General features: G+C 33.7%; 3 protein-coding genes and 1 pseudogene across 6 annotated transcripts; 2 read left to right on the forward strand and 2 right to left on the reverse strand.

Moving 5' to 3' along the window:
* The first annotated feature begins 1,833 nt into the window (after positions 1-1,833).
* LOC147381794 (uncharacterized) lies at positions 1,834-4,630 on the forward strand. Of its 3 annotated transcripts, XM_086429975.1 has the most exons (3): positions 1,840-2,219; positions 3,870-4,297; positions 4,397-4,630. In XM_086429975.1, the coding sequence occupies exons 1-2, from the start codon at positions 2,132-2,134 to the stop codon at positions 4,283-4,285; spliced, it is 504 nt and encodes a 167-aa protein (XP_086286101.1). In that variant the 5' UTR covers positions 1,840-2,131; the 3' UTR covers positions 4,286-4,297; positions 4,397-4,630. The 3 variants fall into 3 exon arrangements, with proteins under 3 accessions (XP_086286100.1, XP_086286099.1, XP_086286101.1); XM_086429974.1 differs by having other exon boundaries at positions 1,834-4,297; positions 4,400-4,630; XM_086429973.1 differs by having other exon boundaries at positions 1,836-4,297.
* Positions 4,631-6,015: 1,385 nt separating this feature from the next.
* Positions 6,016-7,490, reverse strand: LOC147381795 (pentatricopeptide repeat-containing protein At1g59720, chloroplastic/mitochondrial-like; annotated as a pseudogene).
* Positions 7,491-8,712: 1,222 nt separating this feature from the next.
* Positions 8,713-9,407, reverse strand: LOC147381796 (receptor-like protein EIX2). Its single transcript, XM_086429972.1, has 2 exons — positions 8,987-9,407; positions 8,713-8,795 (listed from the first exon to the last, which is right to left on the reverse strand). The coding sequence occupies exons 1-2, from the start codon at positions 9,405-9,407 to the stop codon at positions 8,713-8,715; spliced, it is 504 nt and encodes a 167-aa protein (XP_086286098.1).
* Positions 9,408-17,205: 7,798 nt separating this feature from the next.
* On the forward strand, positions 17,206-19,792 carry LOC147381797 (uncharacterized). 2 transcript variants are annotated; one of them, XM_086429969.1, is made up of 3 exons: positions 17,206-17,333; positions 18,987-19,415; positions 19,516-19,792. In XM_086429969.1, exons 1-2 carry the CDS (start codon positions 17,246-17,248, stop codon positions 19,397-19,399), a joined length of 501 nt encoding a protein of 166 aa, XP_086286095.1. In that variant the 5' UTR covers positions 17,206-17,245; the 3' UTR covers positions 19,400-19,415; positions 19,516-19,792. The 2 variants fall into 2 exon arrangements, with proteins under 2 accessions (XP_086286095.1, XP_086286096.1); XM_086429970.1 differs by lacking the exon at positions 17,206-17,333 and having other exon boundaries at positions 17,835-19,415; positions 19,516-19,760.
* The last annotated feature ends 4,239 nt before the right edge of the window (positions 19,793-24,031 follow it).

A 24,031-nucleotide genomic window follows, 5' to 3' on the forward strand; every position in this document is an offset into this window, starting at 1 on the left:
CCAATTTTCAAAGTTTATTTATTTAACTTTAGATTAATCTATTTTAATCTTCAAACCTAAAGAATAAGAGAGAATTTTTAAAGTTTAAGATGATGAGATTTTATTTAGATAAAAAATTCAAGGATTTTCTACCGAGAAAACTAAAAAAATAAGAGAGGATATTTGATTGATATATTGGAATTTGAAAATCTCCTAAAACTAAAGACCAATTCTTGGTATGATTGTTTGGTGAACTCTCCCTCCTCCAATACAGTTCAAAGAGAAGAGAAGTGAAGGTAAGAGATGTGGGTCTTGACAAAGAAGAGAAAGAAGGTACGCTGATTTTTTATTTTTTATTTTTAATTAAATAAGGTACGAGAAATTTTAAAGTCCAATAATAAAGTGCCACATAGACACCTGATCTAAATATAGAAACGGACATATGAGAAAACATATGTAAAAACAATGTAACATTAATAAATTTTTAAAATAGGGGTTAGAAATTTTGGATTGAGCTGATTTTTTGTGATGATGATCTCTATGATGGGAAGATCATCAAAAAAAAAAAAAAATCAGTCCAATCTGAAATTTCTAACCCCATTAAAAGTGATTTAGAATGTGGACCATCGATTTTTTATCAATTTTTGTCAATAATTTGTAAATCACTTTTGATGGATTTAGAAGTTTCTTTCAGCTCAATCCAAAACAAAAGGTTCTGCTTTATACACATTTATACAAAAATTTCAAAAATAAATAAAGCTATCATATACGCATTGATGCCAAAAGGTAGCATCCTTTAGAGATTGGAGAAAATATGATGGGGCTTCAAAATTTTAATAGGAAAAAAGAGACAGAAACAAGGAAAGCTATGAGATCACAATTGTGTAGTTTAAACAAATTCAACAACAATTTAAACCACCAACCTGATCAAGACTATGTTTAGGCACATGGACTTCTTACGTTCCAATCATATATGTAGACAGTTTAATGTCCCATTTCTTCTCATCAACTCTAGAAGGTTATGAAGCATCTTTATGACGTTGTTCCAACAAAATATTTATCACAAAAATTAATTAAGGGCATAACTAAAATTAATCTCTATTTTTTTTATATTTTTATTTACAATAGGTGATATTTATTATTGATGGAAAAGATATATTAATTGAGGCTGTTTTACCAAATCATGCAATGAAATTTGCAAAAAACCCAAAACAGTAGACTAGTCATTTTAATTTTGAAAACAGTAAATTACCATTTACGGAATTAATTTTTTTTTGTAAAGTGGGGGAAAAATTTACTCTCTTAAAAAACAGAACTTTTTCTTAACTATTTTATAGAATAGGAAAAAATTTCTCACTTCAACCAAAATGTTTTAATTACGAAAACTGTAATTTATTGTTTTTTGAAATAAAAATGAATGGTCTTCTGTTTTGGGAATTTTTCAATTTTTTCTTTTACCTTTTTGGGAATTTCCCGATGAAATAGCATAGAAATTAATATTTGTATAGGCAATACCACTTCAAAAGGAAAAGAAAAAGAAAAACTTTAGACATTAATAAATAATTAGGGTAGTTAATACTAAAAATATAGTGAATAGAGAAACTTACCAAGCAAAAGAGAAAGCTTAAAGAAAGAGAGTAAATTAATTCCTTTTTAAAGTAAAAAGGAACTGATTAAGAACCAGTAATTGATACGAATCTAGAATTGGAGCTGTTTAAAGTAAAAAAAAAAAAAAATTGATGAGAACAGTAAAATTTTGGTTCCATTAATTTGAGAACTAAGAACAGTAACCAAAATCAATAAAATTTAATGCTTCTGTCTTGATTTATGAATCAAACCAAAACAAATTCAGTAACACCTCTAATTTAGGAAAAATAGATGATAAGAAGAATTGTTTGTTGAACCCAAAGAAATGTAAATGACCAATCATTCAATAAATTTTATGAATAATGCTGTATTGACCTCAAAGATTGACCTCATTTTGTATGCTTCTGATGTGGAAGTGTGTACAAACCATATCCATTCATTCCTTATCCAACAATGTAAGTATCGATTCTTTACCTTAATCCATACTCTTCACTACCAACCCTGAATAATATTTAAGGAGAAGAAGAATAGTAAAACTTAATCTGGTGAATCCAAAGAAGGAAAAATGGAGAAACAAGGTTGTTTGAATGTAACGTTGGATGATCAAAATTATTCTTCCCCAGTGCCAATAATTGGTCTATACATAGTGGCAGGTACTCTTGTATGTGTTCTATTTATGGTGTGTGATGTATTTCATGGATTATATCGTAGGAAGCCATGGATACCATGTAAATTATTCTCACTCAATTCCCTTACACTCTCTCTTCTTGCAATTGCTTCAAAACTCCCAACAGATCTCACCACCCCAATGCCTTCTGTTCATGACCAACTGTCCAAGCTTAGTGGTACTGTCTTAATATGTGTCTCCATGTGTGTTTTCTTTCCTTCACTTGGAAGTCAGAGTGACTCTGAATGCCTTTCAAACATGCTTTCCTTGAGCATATTCGTAGTTACTGTTGTTGTGAATGTTTGTATGCAAATGGTCACTGGTGTGATCTTCGTGTTCATAGTAGAACATGTCATAATCATGTCACTCATGCTACTGTTGCTCACAGTGTTGTGGTTTGCTTCGGATTTTGGCAATTGTATGTCTATTTCCTCCTCTTCTAACCCTGTTGATGAACTTATAAAAAGTGATCCTCAAAATTCAGAGAATAAGAGTATGATACATATATTGAAGTCATTTTATAAATCTAGTTCTAAACAAAGCCCTGAATTGGTCTTCTTTGTTTCTCCAATGTCCTTAACTATATGCATGCTTTCTACACTAGTTCTATTACAGGCTGCACTTCGATCATTTGTTCTTAAGAAGGTGGACTTTCAGTGTGGAGTTTCAAACTATAAATGGTCAATGCGGATGGTGGTTGTGACTCAGATTCTCACTGTTCTAGTAGGGAGTATAGTCACCATTTTTAGAGGTTTGTTGGTACTCAAAGAATTTGATGTTTCAATGGGTAGAAAAACATATGTTTTACATTTTTTACCAGCTTTGTCAAAGTTCGACAGTTTTTCTACTTGGGTTTTATCAACTTTGTCAAAGCTTCGTATTATTTCATTCTTCAAAATCTTTAGAAAAGGTTTCATGATCCTCTTTCAAACCATAGAGAGCAATGATCTTATGGTATTGTTCATAGTGCACGTGATTATTACTATAGTGGCTTATCTCTTTTATCAGATGCTCAAGATACCTTTTATCCTTGCCAATCAAATTATCAAAATCTGTTTTGGTGAAAAAAGAAATGATGAAGGCAGAGCCCCTATGGATATCGCGGAATGGATAGAGAGAAACTGTGAGGTAGACATTGATAGATGGATGGAGAAATATAAAAGAAGTTCCCCAATTGATAATCTCATCCAAGTTCTTTCCAAAACTTCTAAATCTGAAGAGCCATTTACCAATAAAGTATCTTGTCTTTCAGTGGTAATCTTTGTCCGAATAGCCACAGTTACATTACCAAGTTCCCTTAGTGCTACTCTAATCCGTACATTAGAGGAAGCCTTTGAAATCATTTATTTCATTCAAAAGAAAGAGATTTCCACAAGTGAAGAAAAAAATAGCCTTGTAGTGGCTAAAAATCTGTGGATAAATAAGAACAATACCTGTCATTGGTTCCATAGGAAATTCATTAAACCGTCGGTAAAGAAATTTTATTCACATTTGTCCAAGGAATCTAATGATGGGAGTTTTGAGTGTCAACCTCAACCTCGATTGGACTTACGTTGTGCACTTGGGTTTATTGAACAAATAAAAGAAAGATGTGATGGAACTTCCTTTTTTACATATGAAGAAGGTTATTATGCAGTTAGTGAACTACAAAACGTCTGTGGACTGATCATCGGACAAAGGCCACAGCAAACATACTCATCAAACGATGGACTATTCAAACACATGGAGCAACTATTTGCGGACATGTTGCACTTTTTCCTCTCTCAACTCCCACTTTCCATATTCAAGCATCTAGTTGAGAGCACTGCTAAACAACGTGAGGAAAGAGCAAGACTTGCGTTAAAATTCCTTTGCAAACTGGAACCATTAGAGTACAAAGTCCATTGGTCATTTCCTGACAGAACTGGTATCACTAGCTTGATAAATACTCAAGTTCCAGTCATAGATACTCAGAGTACTGAACAAGTGGGAGGCAATGTAGATGACGCAGATGTCGTTCAACATGTTGCTCATCGAGCAATTGATAGTGATGAAATTGAGCAGCTCGTTTAATAAGCATGGAATGTAAGTGCCTTTTTTAAACTTATATCCTATGATTAGTTTAATGATTACTTTTTTATTGTCTTTAGAACCATTATTTTGAATAATTTCTTTTCTAATTAGGAGAATCAAAAGAAGGGGAAGGTCTTGCTCTGATTTGGACCCTCCAATAAGCATGAAGTCAAGAGCAACTACAAGAAAATATTAGAAGCATTCTGATACCTCATAGCCTTGAAGTTTGAAGAATTTAAAGGTTATTCTGTTTGTTTAGGAAATTCTAGAAATGATCAATTTCTTCTACTAGTCTTGTGTAAAGTTCTCTTCTGTAATCTATTATGGGTATGCCCCTTAAATTTAGTTTTACACTTTTATATAATAAATTATATCTATTTTCTTGCTTGGCAACACAAAAAAAAAAAAAAAATTATAAAAGCTTAAAAAGGGAATGTCCCTTAATTTACAAGTCCAAAAGAAGGCAAAGCAAGGTAATCTTCAAATAAAAGCTTTCTTCGCTAGAAGACCGCTCTTCTCCAGAATTCGAAAAAGAAAGAGACGCTTCTGACTACCTTCCATAATCGCCAATTCATAAGACACCACGTTACCATCGCTTTGCATACGTTTCACTTCCCAAACAATATCCGAGTGAGCTCTTCGAATACAGCAAAACTACATATCAAGACACCAAGGAATGTTCTTACCCTTTAGATCCTCCACAATCAGCTTTAAGTCCAATTCAATAATTAAATTCATGCCACAAAGATTGATTAATTCAAGAGCTGAGACAACAGTACAACATTCAGGAAAACTGTTGATGCCCAAATAAGAAAGCTTGAAGGAAGCTTATATAGACCATCTCTTCGATAAAGAGTAAACTGGGCAGCGACCATGAATACATTTCCACCCAAATGAAATCATTTTAGTTGTCGGCCCCTAAATTCCAAAGAAGTCTCCATTTAATACTATGAGATCCTTTTATTCAAACTAATTATTCAAACTGATTATTCATGCGTTTGTTTTCATTTGGAAATGAATTTGTCAATCAAAATAAGATCCATTCAAGAAGCCTTATCCAAAAGAAATGTGGTCACGACAATGACCAAATCAAACAATTATCAACAAACATTCAGCAGTTATTTTGTTGAACGCATGGTAGAGAGAGAGAGAGAGAGAGAGGAATTCCAAATAATAAAGAAATAAAAAGTACATGGATTCGGAAGTCTTTAGCCAAAATGACTAACAATTGTTCTCAATTCAGCCAAAATGGCACAACTACATGAAGATATTCATGGATTCCAAATATTTGATAGCATTGTTATGATGATGAAATAGCTAGTGAATAATTTCCATAAAAGAAATAATAATAGCAAATGACAAAGATTACATAATAGGATGAGAAATTTTATTTCCCCAATTAATAAAAACAACCAATGACCATTTTCTACGCAAGAAATAAACATATAGCCATAAGAATCATATTTTTCCAATTGAAGTGATTCATGTAAACTAGGTCTAATTATTAAAATGAATCAGAACAAGAACTAGAAGGTCTAATCATCCACACTCAATCAATATGTAGGAATCAAATATTAATAACCAAATAATAGACAAATAGTAAAGCAGAATAAAGTGGATCTCATGTTCACAAAATAAATCAGAGATTTCCAATACTTCAAACAAGCAAAAATAACTCGAAAGTATCCCCAAAATCAACCAAAAAAATCAATCAAACACATTGAAAATCCTACAATCCAACACCACATCCCTCAAAGTAACTTTGAAAAATATAAAGGAAAACAATGCTCCTACTGCAGAAGCAGTGGTCTCAGGGGATGTTTTTACAACCATTTTGTCTTCAGGTTCAACTTTGATGATTGAAAGGTACGTATCAGAATTGCGATTGCAAATGAAGAAATTGTCTCTAAATGTTCTTTTTTGTCTCTACATCTCAAAATTTAACATTTGTTTCGAGAGGATTTATATTGCTAATGATTTGATCATTACATTCCAACAAAAGATGTCTTTCTGACCAATTTTGATGAAAACTTTAAAGGCTCTGTCAACATCTCCAGATTTGGCATACATTTCTATAAGAGCAGTCCCTACTATTACTTCCAATTGAAACCAATCTCTTATCAGAAAAAAATGTACCCATTTTCCAAACTCTAGAGCACCTTAATGGGCGGAAGCAGACAGAGCAGAAACAAACGTAAACCCATCCAAATTTACACTTTCTGAGTGCATCCGGACAAATAGATCCAAGGCTTGTTTATATTTCCCATGTTGCATGTAATTTGAAATCATAGAATTTCAAGAAACCACATTCCTTTTGGGCATTTTTTCAAAAAATCTTCTCGTCGTCTCAAAGTCTCCTGAACTAGCATAGGCTCCAACCATGGTAGTCCAAGACACAATGTTCCTCTCTGGCATCCGCTCAAACAAATCTCCCGCATTTTCCACGTCCCCAACTCTGGCATAGCATGAAACCATTGAATTCCAAGAAACAACATCTCTTTCAGGCATCACTTCAAACAATATTCTTGCACTCTCAACTTCGCCTAGATTCACATAGAAAGATATCATTTGATTCCATAATTCCAACGGTTTAAGAATCATACCGTCAAAAATCTTCCGGGCATCACATAATTTCCTATTTCTCACAAAATAACAAAAAGTATCTATCTTTATGTAGAAATTTAGAAGCGAATTTGCAATAGAAGAGATTCATTCGAATCCCACTTTAATAATCTAACAATGTACCTTTCTCCCATCACGTATGGGCAATTGAAAGCATAAACTCTGATCATAGCATTCGAGAGAGTTGTCTCTGGGTGAAACATTTGATCCATTTGGGAGAAGATGAGTTCGGAGTATTCCATCCCTCCAAACTCGGTACTTCGTCAAAGAAATTTAGATGAAATTTCAATATTTTGGTTTAGAGAGGTTGTGATCAGAATGGCATGTATTTGATTCAACTGTTTGAAACTGCATTGCTGCAAAAAATTTGAAATTTTGAAAACTATGGGAGAAGGCATAAATAACGGCAATGAGAGTTTGATAAGGAAATATTAGAAAGAGAAGGGTTCAATAAGTAATTTTCCCTAATTGTTTTTCTTATCGAGAAACTTATCTTGAGAAAGACCATTTTGTTAAGTGGTAAGACCTTGTGAAACTTATTCTAAGGTCTTAGGTTCAAACCTCTTGAACGCCTTATTATGCTAACCACAACTAGGGGTGTCAATGGGTCAGCTCCGGTTCGGTTCCTATGATATATGGAGCTATAAACTTTATATTTTATTGGTTTCGATTCCGATTTTAAAATAAGTGGAACCGAAATCGGAACGATAAAAAATCACAGGTACCCGTTGGTTCTGGTTTTCAATAATCGAATGTGAAAAATTATTTCAAAACCATTATAATATAAAATTTCTTCTAAAAAACAATATATTATTTGTAAAGTATCAACTTAATAATAATTTGTTCAATTAAAATGATGATTTAATAACTTTTATTTTCGAACATTAAAATGTATTCTTTACAAGTAATAAATTTAAAAAGAAATGACTCTTCTTAAATTCAAATATGTAGTTTATATGAAATTTGAAGAATTTTATATCATATATGTTAATTTTAAAATATAGGATTACCTTGAATCATATATAATGTAAAAATAAATGATAAAATAAATCGATTCTGACTACTCACGGGTACCCATCAGATAGAACCTAATGGTTCCGGTTCCTATCTGTTCGGTTCCATATTAGACTCGACTCTAATCAATTCCAATAAAAAGAGAACCGGAATCAGGGTTTTCGATTTCGATTCTGGTTCGGTTCTAGGTAAATGGGTACCCATTGACACCCCTAACTACAACCCCCACTAAAAAAAAAAAAAAAAAAAAAAAAAAAAAAAAAAAAAAAAAAAAGAGAAACAAGTTTGGTAAACTACAACCCCCATAAATGCATAAAAAATTTCACCTACAAATATCATCATGTAATTTGGTAAACTAGTTGGCACGTGCGCTTTTAGAAACAAGTTGAAAAAATTTTAGTAATTTAAGGGATTACTTTAAAATTTTCAAATAAATAATCTAACTATATAAGATCTTTTTATTTATTTATAATTAATATAGGCAGAGCATAAAATTTGTCTCTAGAAATCTACCTAAATTAGTTTTATGGTATTAAAATAGAGTATAGACTTTGTCCTTCACATCCTTGATAAATCGAAAATAAGCGAATCTCCGAGTCCTCTTGAATGCCAAAACACCAAACACACCCCAAAAGCCCACCAGGACTCCAAGTGCATTGCTTATATAAAAGCTTTCCATTTCAATCCAATGGGCATCTTTACCATCTTCTACTCCATCACCATCATCAGAATCTCGAGATGCTTCACCTCGTGTGCAGTTCACAATGAATAGAGGTCCACAAAATCCTTGGTTACCCATATAGCTGGACTAGTTGAAGCTTTGGAGCTGAGTGCTCGATGGAATTCATGACACCAATCTTCTCAGGGATTTTCCCTGTCAAACAATTATTAGACAAGTTTAAGGATATCAGTCCCAAAAGATTTGTTAGCTCTTCAGGAATCTCTCCCGACAAATTATTGTTTGAAAGGTCTATGTTGGGCCCTCAAGGTGGTTTGACTGCAAGAAAATTGATCTAGTTGTGGGAAATGTTTAGAAAGGAAAATTGGTTAGACAAATTCCAAAACCAAGTGGGAATGGTAACTGAAATTCCAGGGTCAGATTATCAAGTGATCTGAGGAACTTTGGAATGCGAATTCCACCAAGATAATTAAGGCTTATGTCCAAGTAATTCAGATATTTCAACTCCAACAGAGAAGGACTTAATGTACCACCCAACGTTGATACACCTCTTAGGTTTAGGCCAACAACAAGATGGGTGGTGTTGTGGCAATGTACATCTTTCCATGTCTTACAACAATCTTCACCAGAAGACCAAGAGGAGAGCAGATTTGAAGGATCTTTGAGACCTTGTTTGAACCTCAACAGAGCTTGTCTCTCTCTTTGTGTGCAAAGTACATCTAGATATGAAAATGAACCGAAATTGGACTTGATATTGGTGTTGGCAATGAAGAAAAGCCCTAGAAGAAGAACTATGGATGTATCCATGATGAATAACTATTACTAATTAGAGACATGAGAATGTCTCAATAAGATTAGTATTTAGTCCTATGTATAGGCTAAAATGTTCATATATACAACTGTTGTATGTTTACTCAGAAGGACTTTCATAGTCTCAAACATGAGAGAAAAAAAAAAACGGGAAAACATAATTTCCTGGGGATTAGTAAAGTCTCCCATAGGAATTAAATCTAAAAGCATATCTTTAGATAATATTCAGGGACATCACAAACTAGGGCTCGGATTTTATCCGAAATCCGAATCTGATTTTTAGCAGATTTGGTTTCTTCAAGCATATCCAAATTAAAATATGGGCTGATATCCCTAGACCCGAGTTTGATACGGACCTATCCCTATAGTCCAATGATATATTATTTTGTATATTGTATGTTATATTTTTATATTTGGTTAGTATATCATTCATCAAACAAATAAGTATTTGGTGTAGTGGTTAAGGCTTATTCTCAAAAGGGGAGAGCTATTGAGTTCAAATCACATTTAAGCCACATTTTTAATAAATTACTTTATAATGGTTTGAAATTATTTAACCCAAATAAATTAATTCAGTCGGATTGGATTCGGATATGGGTTTAATGAAAGAAAAAAAAAATCGGATATGATTTGATCTAGTCGGATCTGGATTCAAACCCGATTAAAAAATCCGGATATGGATATAGGTAAACACATATCCGGCCCGAACCCGACCCATTTAAGCCCTATCACAAACATTTTGAATGGAGTAAATAGAACATTTTCCATTTGCTACGGTCCTTGTACACTTGAAAGTCACTAGAATCACCCTTTAATTTTTGGTCAGTAGTTCAATATATTGTCTTTAGAAATTGGTTTCGTCCTAGCACAAGAATCATCTTTCAGTAAGAGCTATTTGATTCTTTTAGTCATCTCTGAGTTGTTACCAAATTATCATTTACTATGAACATTTTATGCTACTGCATATACATACTTTGTCAAAGATATCTTCCTTCTCTATATTAATTTCTCAACAACACAAAATAAACCATCATTATCCCTTTTACATAGAGAGAGAGAGAGAGGGTAGCTTTATTTTGACAAAATCCTAGAAAACATTTTAGACAAGGTATTTTGTCTTATATGGGTTAAAAGTTTCATAATGGGCTGACTTTTTGTGAGGATGATCTCTATGTTGAGAAAATCACTTTGACAAAACATCAGCAAATTCTTAAATTTCTAATCCTAGTTTATAAGTTGAAGGATCGTGAACTGTCAATTTTTTACCATTAGTTTGTAACCACCTTTCATGGGATTAGAAGTTTCAGAATTGATTGATTTTTTGTGAGGATGATCTACTCACCATAGAGATCATCCTTGCAAAAAATCAGCCCATTCCGGAACTTTTTAGTCATATGAGACAAAACTTTGTCTACAATTTTGTCAAAATAACCTGACCCATATACATGGATCAGGAACACTGTACACATTTATCTACTCATATATCTACAACGTGCTTTGTCTTATGTGGTCTAAAAGTTTCGGATTGAACTTATTTTTGGTGAGGATGATCTCTATGATGAGAAGATCAGCCTCCCCAAAATCAGCTCAATCTAAAACTTTTAACCTCGTCAAAACTGGTTTACAAAAAATGGACAGTCCACGATTCTTCAACTCATAAATATGGGATTAGAAGTTTTAGAATTAGCTGATTTTTGGTGATGATGATCTTTTCGTCATATAGATCATCCTCACCAAAAATCAGCTCAATCTAAAACTTTTAGCCCACATATGACAAAACATGCTGTAGATATATGTGTACACAGGTCCTAACCCTATATATATATGGGACACGATCCATAGACAATATTCTATATAACGTTTTTTCCTATATGGCAAAACAGTTTTGGAATGGGCTGATTTTTTGTGGGGATTATCTCTATGGTGAGTAGATCATTTTTACAAAAAAATCAGTTGATTTTAAAACTTCTAACCCTATGGAAAGTGGTTACAAACTAATGGTTAAAATGAATAGTACACGATACTTTAACTTGTAAAATGGGGTTAGAAATTTCAGAATGGGCTGATTTTTTGTGAGGATGGTCCCCTAACCATAGAGATCATCCTCACAAAAAATCAGCCCATTCCAAAGCTTTTTTCCCATATAAGACAAAACACGTTGTCTAGAACATTGTTTAGAATGTTTGTCTACAGATCTTGGCCCTAGATATATTAATTTCTTTTTTTTTTCTTTTAGTAATTTTTGTTAAATGAGCATTTAGCCTTTTTTTACATATATTTTTCGATGTTTTACGGTCGTAGACACTTAAAACGAATTCTCTCTACTTACCCATTTGAACTACTATTAGATTTACTTTTGTGGTAGCTCAGGAAGATCTAACTATCTAAATTATTATAGAGAAATTTACCAAAATGGAAAAATTTTCAAACTTATTTATCAAAGCGGAACACTATGTATCTTATTTACTAAAGTAGTAATTTTCATATTTTTCTTCTTCCAAAAGTGAACCAATTTGGGACCAGAATTTCTTCCAAATGTTAGCAATTTTTCCAATGTTCCATAATGTTGTTGAATTGTAAAATGAGCTTAAAAACCAAATAAGAACACAAAATCACACAAAAATATAAACCAAACTAAACTTAAATAAAAACAACTAAAAAACTCTAAAATTAATAAAATATTATACCTAAAAGTGGTTAATTCGTAGGAATAAAACCCACTCATAAAATACCCCCAAACTTAACATTTTGCTAGTCCTCGAGCAAAACAAAAACAGAGAAAAACCTAACTAAGGGAAAGAAATCTAAAACAAAAAAACACAAGTGATGATATTGATCTGACTCTCCACACTTGCCTCAAAGATTACGCAAATTTCACAATTATCAGAAAACTTTAGAAATTGAAACAATTTATATTTTCAACCCCAAATGTCACTCAACCTCACCTTGAACCCCTTCATATGTGCAAACAAGCCCTTATCACTTAATTAGTTTTCACCCCAAATCAGTTTATGCAATCAAGAGTAAACACAGTTGAAAAATTCTTGGAAGTTTTTATGGATGATTTCTTAGTGTTTGGATCCAACTTAGATGGTTGCTTGACCACCTCGAGAAAATCTTACCTAGATATCGAGAGAAGATTTTAGTGCTCAATTGGGATAAATGTCACTTCATGGTAACCTCCTAGATCGTCTTATAACACATTGTCTCAAAAAAAGGAAAATCAAAGTGGATAGAGCAAAGATTGATCTTATTGTTAATCTACCTCCACCAAAAAAAGTCAAGGAATTTTGATCATTTCTGGGACACACAACATTTCATCAAGGATTTTGAAAAAATCACCAAACCTTTGTGTGATTTGTTAGCCAATGACACAACCATTGTTCTATCCACACCTTGCCTGGACACTTTGAGAGGCTCATAATTGAATTAACAACTACACCTATTATTCAACCACCCAATTGGGTTGTGCTTTTGAAGTGATGTGCGACGCTTCCCATAAGCGTTTTTCTAGGACAACGAGTTGACAAATTCCCTCACATTACTCAGCACAAAAGCAAAATGCTCAATGATACCCAACTAACTATTATACCACCAAAAAAAATTACTAGTAGTTGTTTTCACATTGAACAAATTATGATCCTACTTATTTGTGTTTAAGGTGGTGATTTTCAAAGACCATGCTACATTGAAATACCTTCTTACCAAGAAGGATGCCAAAGCAAGGTTAGTCCGATAAATCATATTACTTCAAGAGTTTGACTTCAAAATTCAAGATAAGAAATGATGCAAGAATGTGGTTGCAAAAACCATGTCTATGCTAGTAGTTGAAATAAATTTAGATTCCCTGCTAATCTTCAAAATTTTTTCTAATGAGCAAATCATGTCAATCTCCAGCCTTGACACACCTTGGTATGTGTAGACACCCAATTTTTTGCACTCGACTGATTAATCAACTCGTCAACTTGATTGCAGCGATTCTCGATGATGGATGAATATTCTAAAGTTTTTTATTTGTTACTAGATGTGCTTCCAAAACTCGAATGAAATATTTCATGCAAAAAACCTTATAAACCATACTATGCCAGGAAAATGTGATCCAAAACATAAAAAAAATCATTTTGAAGCTAAAAGAAGTTTTACAAGAAAAATCATTAAAAAAATCAAATTACAAGAATACCCCTAATGTCAAAACACCCATAGAGGCTACATTACATTTAGGAAAATCCTTTCGAATACATAAAATAACAAACTTAAACTAAATAAATTGTTTCAATAATTTCCACAAAAATTGACAAAATTACTAAAATACCCTTCGTGGGTCCATGATCATTTCATTCAAAAATTCATAAGAGACACTAACCAATATTCTAATTGAATTCCTTATGAAAAACTAATTCTGAAACATCCCAAGCCATCAAAAAATAACGTTCCGACGCAAAAACCCTCTTTGAGGGCAAAATGATAATTTTTCAACCCTAAAATTCAAAAATCTGAAACTAATAATTAAAATATTAATTAATTTAAAGTGAAATCTTAATAAGTCAACTTAAAATTTTTAATAAATAAATTCAATTAATTAATCCTATGTGTCAAATTTCAAGTGGTGACACATTTATTTAAGTGGTGCCCACATGATATTTAATAAAGAACCCTCCATCGGAGTCTCAAAAAATTTAAAATAATTTAATAAAGAACCCTCCATTGAGGGTTCTCCAAAATTTAAAAAATTCATTCTATATGAATTAAAAAATTAAAATCCAAATAAAATCACTTGAAATATTATCTAAACAATTTAAAAGATTAGTTAGAACTAGACTCTATCTTAAAGAGCCCTAATCAAATCTTAATCTTATCAATAAAGCTCTTTATAAATGGAATTCTACTACCAAATCTCGGAGGTTTTGAGAAGTCCTAAAATACAAAGGTTAAAAACTTTCCCAAAACCTTAAATCTAGAATCCCCGTACCCATATCTCTTCATAGTTTTGTGTTTCTTTTCTGTTTAGAGTCATCTTTACTTCCTAAACCATAAAATTGGGTGGTGACTCTAAAAAAAAAATTGGATCCACACCCACTGATTGAAACCCTTTCAATGGCGACTCAAATAGGACTTTGATGATCAAATTTGAAATTCTAAAAGATGGTTGCATTGCAAAATTGCTTAAATATTTTTTTGTCTTATTTGACTTTGATTATTTTTGTGTGGATGATAGTGTTGGTATGCCCTTATCTATTTAGTTTTCTTTATTTTTGGACATAATGGCGAAATCGTGTTTAGATTATTTTTTTCCTATATTTTTGTTTCCACTAGGTCGTTTTTTAGCTACCCAAAATATTTAAAGGTCAAATTTTGAGGTTGTAATTGATAAAAATGATGGATTTCGTTATTGCTTAAGAGTGAATAACAATAAAGAGACAGGGAATAACAAAGTGAATAAGGAAAATAAAATAGAGATGGTGCTGCGTCCAATTCGGAAATTCTTGTGTATGTAATACGATTACAAATTTGGAAGTTTTTATACATGCAATATTTTTACCAATTTGAAGATTTTTACCGACTTTGAAATTTTATGCATGTAACATGGTTATTGATTTGGATATTTTTATGCATGTGATATGGTTGCTAGCTTGGAAATTTTGATGCCTATAATATAATTTCATATTTGAAAATTAATTTGAATGTGATGATATGTTTACCAATTTGGAAATTAATTTATATGTGATAATATACTTAACAATTTAGAAATAAATTATGTGCGATGATATTCTTATCAATTTGGAAATTTTTTTATGCCTGTAACCTTTATCATATTAATTATGCATGGGGTGTGTTAATTGGATTTGTCAATTTTCATAAGTCTTGCACGTGACCTCTAGACATTGTATGATTCAAGCTTTTTTAAGTTTATCCTCCCATTTATGCGAAACTCGAGGAATTATATAATTTGAAGGGAAATTTTAGCCTTAGAATTTATTTAGTCAATTTGGCATAAAATGATGATAATGGGTCCCCAAACTGGACCTCCAAATCGATTTGGAATTATTTTGATTTCTATACCTAAATTAAGTGGCGACTCCACATTCTCACAAAAAAAAAAAAAAAAAAATCGCTCAATTTATTCGAGATACTTTTATTTTTAATAAGTAAGAAGTGTCAAGGTGCTTTCAACATGATATTGATATGGGCACGACCCCTCGTGGACTAACTTGTGGTTCCAAGCAATTTTTCATTGTAAAGTTGCTTCACCTAAAGATACTTAATTGTTAGAGCAACAAATCCTTTACTATGTTGATCAAGCTATTGAAGGAAGCACTTCCAAATGGTGAGACCCTACCCAACTCCTATTGCAGGGCTAGAACAAGAATTTGAGACCCAAGGCTTCACTATGTGAGGATTCATGCTTGCAAAAATGATTGTGTCTTATTTTAGGAGGAAAACGAAGACAAAATAAGAGTGTCCATAATGCAAAGAGCCAAGGCACTTGGACTTCTTATGTTCCATCATATATGTAGACAATTTAATATCCCCTTTCTTCTCATCACCTCCAGAAGGCTATGTAGCATCTTAATGACTTTGTTCCAACAAAATATTTACCACAAAAATTAATTAAGGCCACAACTAAAATTAATCTCTATTTTCTTATATTTTAATTTACAATAGGTGATATTTATTATTGATGGAAAAAATATATTAATTAAGGTTGTTTCACCAAATCATGCACTGAAATTTGCAAAAACCCCAAAACAGTAGACCATTCATTTTAATTTCGAAAATAGTAAATTACCGTTTTTGGAATTGAATTTTTTTAGTAAAGTGGGGGAAAAAAATTTAGTGTTTTAGGAAACAAAACTTTTTTCTAACTATTTTATAGAATAGGAAAAAATTTCTAACTTCAACCAAAATGTTTTAATTACGAAAACCCTAATTTATAATTTTTTGAAATAAAATGAATGGTCTACTATTTTGGGAAATTTTCAATTTTACACTTACCTTTTAGGGAGTTTCCCCATGAAATAGCATAGAAATTAATATTTATATAAGCAATGCCACTTCAAAAGGAAAAGAAAAAGGAAAACTTTATATATTAATAAATAATTAGGGTAGTTATTCTCCATTCATGAAGGGATTTGAGATGTTAAAAGGTACAGGGAAGCTTCTTCAACTTTGGGCAATCTCTTATAACAAGTGTTTGTAAGCATGTCATCATTCCCTCCTCTCTATCACTCAATTCCTCCAGCTCAAGCAAACCCCATATAATTAAATATTTTATTTTTGGAAATTTAATCATCCTTTATTGCTAGTGCCACCCCAACCAATCTGTCTTCCCATATACATGAGGCAGATTCTTTGATGAGGTCACTAACCTAATGTCCTACCACACTCCACAGTCTCAGAAAATGAGTTGGATAATTTAAATATTAATTAACATGTAACATTATATAAAATTAAACCAGCTTAATGCGCAGTTTAACTCAGCCGATATTAGATGACTCCAACGAGTCAAATTGTTTTGACCCTTGTCAAGATTGAGTTGACACATCCTCATTTTGGACACCTCAAATCCTTAATATTGATTTGTAACTTTTAAATTTATACCATTGGTATTTCTACCATAGGAATAATTATACATATTTCTCTAGAATCCAATTTGGCTCTTGGTCTAGAAAACAAAAAGAAGAAAGAAGAAAGAAGGAAACCAAACTACTTTCCTTACCCAACAATGTAAGTATTGATTCTTTACCCTAATCCATACTCTTCACTAGCAACCCTGAACTATATTTGAGGAGAAGAAGTACAGCAAAACTTAATCTGGTGAATACAAAGAAGGAAAAATGGAGAAACAAGGTTGTTTGAATGTAACGTTGGATGATCAAAATTATTCTTCCCCAGTGCCAATAATTGGCCTATACATAGCGGCAGGTACTTTTGTATGTGTTCTGTTTGTGGTATATGATGTATTTCATGGATTATGTCGTAGGAAGCCATGGATACCATGTAAATTATTCTCACTCAACTCCCTTACACTTTCTCTTCTTGCAATTGCTTCAAAACTCCCAATAGATCTCACCACCCCAATGCCTTCTGTTCATGACCAACTGTCCAAGCTTAGTGGCACTGTCTTAATATGCGTCTCCATGTGTGTTTTCTTTCCTTCACTTGGAAGTCAGAGTGACTCTGAACGCCTTTCAAACATGCTTTCCTTGAGCATCTTCGTAGTTACTGTTGTTGTGAATGTTTGTATGCAAATGGTCACTGGTGTGATCTTCTTGTTCATAGTAGAACATGTCATAATCATGTCATTCATGCTACTGTTGCTCACAGTGTTGTGGTCTGCTTCAGATTTTGGCAACGTTTATTTCCCCTTTTCTAACCCTCTTGATAGACTTAAAACAAGAGATCCTCAAAATTCAGAGACTAAGAGTATGATACATGTATTGAAGTCATTTTATAAATCTAGTTGTAAACAGAGCCCTGAATTGGTCCTCATTGTTTCTCCAATAGGCTTAACTATATGCATGCTTTCTACACTTTCTTCACTAGTTCTATTACAGGCCGCACTTCGATCATTTGTTCTTAAGAAGGTGGAGTTTCGGTGTGGAGTTTCTGACTATAAATGGTCAATGTCTATGGTGGTCATGACTCAGATCCTCACTGTTCTAGTAGGGAGTATAACCACCATATTTAGAGGGTTGTTGTACCTCAAAGAAGTTGAGAGTGAAATTGATAGTGAAACGGGTGTTTTAGAAGTTTTATCATCTTTGTCAAAGTTTCATATTTTTTATACTTGGGTCCTATCAACTTTGTCAAAGCTTCGCAATATTTCATTCTTCAAAATCTTTAGAATAGGTTTCGTGATCATCTTTCAAACCATTGAGAGGAATGTTCTCATGGTATTGTTCATAGTGCACGTGATTATGTCCTTACTGGCTTTTCTCTTATATTGGATGCTCAAAATACCTTGTAAGTGTGCCAAGCAAATTAGCAAAATCTGTTTTGCTGAAAAAAGAAATGATGAAGGCAGAGTCGATATGGATATCAAGGACTGGATAGATAGAAACTGTGAGGAAGACATTGATAGATGGATGGAGAAATATAAAAGGAGTTCCCCAATTGATAATCTCATCCAAGTTCTTTCCAAAACTTCTAAATCTGAAGAGCCATTTACCAATAAAGTATCTTGTGTTTCAGTGGTAATCTTTGTCCGAATAGCTACAGTTGCATTACCAAGTTCCCTTAGTGCTACTCTAACTCATGCATTAGAGGAGGCCTTTGAAATCATTTATTTCATTCAAAAGAAAGAGATTTCCACGAGTGAAGAAAAAAAAAGCCTTGTAGTGGCTAAAAATCTGTGGATAAATAAGAACAATACCTGTCATTGGTTCCATAGGAAATTCATTAAACCGTCGGTAGAGAAATTTTATTCACATTTGTCTAAGAAATCTAATGATGGGAGTTTTGAGTGTCAACCTCGACCTCAATTAGACTTACCTTGTGCACTTGGGTTTATTGAACAATTAAAAGAAAGATGTCATGAAACTTCCTTTCTTAATTTTGAAGAAGGTCATTATGCAGTTAGTGAAATACAAAAGGTCTGTGCTCTGATCATTGGACAAAGGCCACAGCAAACATACTCATCAATCGATGGACTATTCAAACACATGGAGCAACTATTTGTGGACATGCTGCACTTTTTCCTCTCTCAACTCCCACTTTCCACATTCAAGCATCTTGTTGAGAGCAACGTTAAAAACCGTGAGGAAAGAGCAAGACTTGTGCTAAAATTCCTTTGCAAACTGGAACCATTGGAGTACAAAGTCCACTGGTCATTTCCTGACAGAACTGGTATCACTAGCTTGATAAATACTCAAGTTCCAGTCATAGATACTCAGAGTACCGAACAAGTGGGACGCAATGTAGATGCTGATGTCGCTCGACATGTTGCTCGTCGAGCAATTGATAGTGATGAAATTGAAGAGCTTGTTTGAAAATCATGGAATGTAAGTACTTTTTTTTTTTAGACTTATATTCTATCATTAGTTAGATAATTTCTTTTTTTATTATCTTTAGAACCATTATTTTGAATAATTCCTTTTCTAATTAGGAGAATCAAAAGAAGGGGAAGGTCTTGCTCTGATTTGGACCCTCCAAGAAGCATGAAGTCAAGAGCAACTTCAACAAAATATTAGAAGCATTCTGATACCTCATAGCCATGAAGTTTGGAGAATTTAAAAGGTTATTCTGTTTGTTTAGGAAATTCTAGAAATGATCAATTTCTTCTTCTATTCTTGTGTAAAGTTCTCTCTTGTAATCTGTCATGGGTATGCCCCTTATATTTAGTTTTACAATTTTATATTACAAATTATATCTATTTTCTTGCTTAGCAACAAAAAAAAATATAAAGGTGATCTTCAATAAAAGCTTTCTTCGCTAGAAGACCTCTCTTGTCTAAAATTCGAAAAAGAAAGAGACGTTTCTGACTACCCTCCATAATCGCCAATTCATCGGTCACCAAATTACCATCTCTTTGCATACGTTTCACTTCACAATTTGAGTGAGCTCTTTGAATACAGCAAAACTACATATCAAGACACCAAGGAATGTTCTTACCCTTTAGACCCTCCCCAATCAGCATTAAGTCCAATTCAATAATTAAATTTATGCCACAAAGATTGATTAATTCAAGAGCTGTGACCACGGCATGACATTCAGGAAAACTGTTGCAGCCCAAATAATAATTAAAATAAATAAAATTGCTCCAATAAAACCTCCATTGTTGCTCCTAAAAATACATCCCCAGTTGCTCCTTTACAATGCTTTTGGCTAATTCCAATGTCGGCAAGTCGATTCAGCTCTTCCAATGAGGTCTTTTTCGACAGGTAACAAAGAGCATAAGTTCGAAGAACCATTTACATGTTGAAGCTATGGTCGAATTCACTAAAGGTGTAAAATCATAAAAAATTGCAGCATTCCTCATCAATTAAGTGACCCATAAAATCACCCAAGGAGTCGCCTTAACTGCATGGGAATATTGGGAGCCAATGGACCCCAGCCAAAATGAGTATGAATTTGATAAGGAAGGTAGACATCTATCTCTCAATTTAGTAAGAAAGAACTTCCACAGCTCCTTAGAGAAGCTAAACTTGAAGAATTAGTGATAGAAGTTTCTTCATCATTTTAGCATAAAGCACATCTTCCGTAAAGAGTCCACTGGGCAGAGACCATAAATACATTTCCACCCAAATGTAATCATTTTAGTTGTCGGCCCCTAAATTCCAAAGAAGTCTCCATTTAATACTATGAGATCCTTTTATTCTGACTGAATCTTCAAGCATTTGTTTTCATTTAGAAATGAATTTATCAATCAAAATAAAGATCCATTCAAGAAGCCTTATCCCAAAGAAATGAGGTCATGACAATGACCAAATCAGGCTATCATCAACAAACATTCAGCAGTTATTTTCTTGAACACATGGCAGGGAGAGAGAGGAATCCCAAATAATAAAGAAATAAAATGTACGTGATTCGGAAGTATTTTTTGCCAAAATGACTGACAATTATTCTCAATTCAGCTCAACTTTAACACTAAAGGAGGGAAAAACATATTAATTGAGCTATTGCCGTCCAATTGATAAGTTTGAGATGGATAAGTGGCACAACTACGAAAAAAATAACTAGAAATGCCTTATAAGTGAATGAATTAGATTGTTTGAGATATTCTGATCAACATGCAAAGATATTCATTGACTCCAAATATTTCTATAGCATTGTTACGATGATGAAATAGCTAGTGAACAATTTCCATACAAGAAATAATACGATAAACAAATATTGTTGAGCATACAGTTTACGTGCAATTTCAAGATTTGGGAAAGCATTCAAACACTTCCAATAGAAGTGATTCATGTAAACTAGGTCTAACAAGCAAAAATATGAAGGAAAACAGTGCTCCTACTGCCGAAGTAGTGGTCTTGGGATTTTTTCTCCAGGTTCAACTTCAATGATTGGAAGGTACGTATCAGAATTGCGATTACAAATGAAGAAATTGTCTCTAAATGTTCTTTTTTGTCTCTAGATCTCAAAATTCAACATTTTTTTTTTGTTGAGAGGATTCATATTGCTAATGATTTGATCATTACATTCCAACAAAAAATGTCTTTTTGACTAATTTTGATGAAAACTTTAAAGCCTCTGTCGACATCTCTACATTTGGCATACATTTCTATAAGAGCAGTCCCTACTATTACTCCCAATTGAAACCAATCTCTTATCAGAAAAAAATGTATCCATTTTCCAAACTCTAGAGCACCTGAATGGGCAAAAGCCGACAAATAGACCCATCCAAATTTACACTTTCTGAGTGTATCTGGACAAATAGATCCAAGGCTTCTTTATATTTCCCATGTTGCGTGTAATTTGAAATCATAGAATTCCAAGAAACTGATAGAATCAGCTACAATTAAAATTATAACTAAAGAAAGTATTCATTCCTTGCTTCCTTCCTTCTCACACCTTTTACAATATAAAGATGTAAAGACTCAATGGTTCCTAAATCTGCTCCTCAACAGAAGGGATGAGGTTATTGATTTAACAACTTCTCCTGATACACAGGTATTGACTCAACAGAATGATGACTGACTCAACAAAATTAAAGATAATGACTCAACAGAATTGAACTAATATAAGGGCTGATGACACATGGGCTGATGACTAGCATGAGGATCGTAACATTACACACCTTGCGATTTATTCGACTTGTCCTCAAGTCGTGAAGTGCGGGAAACAGGTTACAAAATCGTCATAGATTTCCCAAGTTGTATCCTCGGGTGACTGCCCTTCCCATTGGATAAGTAACTTGGTGATTGCCCGATTGTGATGTTTGAAACTGCCACGGTCTAAAATTCTAGCCGGTTGCTACCCTTATGCCTCTATGTCAACCATGGAAGGAATAGTTTGGCTGGTACTAACAGAGTTGCCCACCTTTCTTTTCAATAAAGAGACGTGAAAAATTGGGTGGATTCGTGATTCTGGTGGTAGAGCAAGTTTGTAAGCTACTTGTTCAATGCGGCTAATGACTTGGAATGGCCCATAAAAACGTGGGGCAAGCTTGTAAGCCTTTTTTTTGCTCAATGATCCTTGACGGTATGACTGAAGCTTTAAAAAAACCCAATCGCCCACATAAAATGTGCGTTCTGTGTGATGCTTGTCAACTTGCATTTTCATCCGATTCTGGGCTAAAAAGAGATTTTCTTTTAACATTTGAAGGAGCTTGTCCTGATCTTGTAGTGTTGTATCCACCATGTGGACATTCGTCGTACCCGGAATATATGTATCAATTGTTGGCGGAGTACGACCATAGATGACCTGGAATGGGGACATTTTAAGTGAGCTATGGTATGAGGTGTTGTACCAGAATTCTGCCCAAGGTAACCACTTAGTCCATTGGTGAGGGTGGCAGCCTACAAAACATCGCAAATATTGTTCCACGGAGCGGTTTACAACCTCGGTTTGACCATCTGATTGCGAATGATAGGCGGAACTCTTGCGTAACTTTGTGCCTTGCAGTTTGAAGAATGCCTCCCAAAATTGACTGGTGAAGATCGGGTTGCGGTCACTAACAATTGATCGTGGCATGCCATGTAATTTAGCAATGTCACGCATAAATGTTTCAGCCACACTAGATGTTGTGTAAGGATGAACTAATGGTGAGAAATGTGCATACTTACTAAATCGATCAACTACCACCATAATTGAAGACATACGACTGGAGAGAGGAAGTCCATCGATATGTCAACCCAAACTTCAACAGGAATTGGTAAGGATTGCAGCAGTCCGGGTGGAGCCATTGTTTCAGCTTCCGCACGTTGACAAATATCACATTCAGCCACATACTTATTTGTTGCTTGCTTTAGCCCCTTCCAATAAAAATTTACGGAAATCCGTTTGTCGCTAGGAAGGAACCCGGAGTGTCCCCCCATCGGGCTAGTGTGGAATTCATGTAGGATTTTAGTACACCATGGAGAAGTTGGTGGAAGTACTATAAATCCTTTGCAGCGAAGGATGCCATTTTGGAGTGAGTAATGTGGAACAGAAGAAGGGCTTTGAAGCACCTGATGAGCAATTTTGTTGATGCTGTCATCTTTGGAGCAATCTGCAAGAATGTCTTTCATGGAATTGAAAATTGGAGTAGAGATGACTAGTAACTCGGGTAGGCGTGAAAGGGTATCAGCAGTAGTGTTTTCATTGCCTTTGTAGTAGATTATCTAGTAGTCGTACCCAAGTAGTTTTGTGAGCCATTTTTATTGTTCCATGGTGGTCAGTCGTTGATCCATAAAATATTTCAATGTACGATGGTCAGTGAGGACCTTGAAGTGTCTGCCCAATAGATAAGGACGCCATTTAGAGATAGCAAAGACTATTGCAAGCATTTCTTTGTCATAGATCGAGAGTTTCTTGTGCTTTTCGACCAAAGATTTACTAAGATAAGCTAATGGTTGACCGCCTTGTGTGAGTACTGCCCCAATGCCCGCACCAGAGGCATCACACTTGATGATAAATTCCTTAAAGAAATCAGGCAATGATAGTGTAGGAGTAGTGGATAAAGCTTCTCTGAGAGCTTC

The sequence above is a fragment of the Akebia trifoliata genome, unplaced genomic scaffold (assembly GCF_017979445.1).
Source record: "Akebia trifoliata isolate Shusen 1 unplaced genomic scaffold, ASM1797944v1 Contig00254, whole genome shotgun sequence".
Taxonomy (NCBI): domain Eukaryota; kingdom Viridiplantae; phylum Streptophyta; class Magnoliopsida; order Ranunculales; family Lardizabalaceae; genus Akebia; species Akebia trifoliata.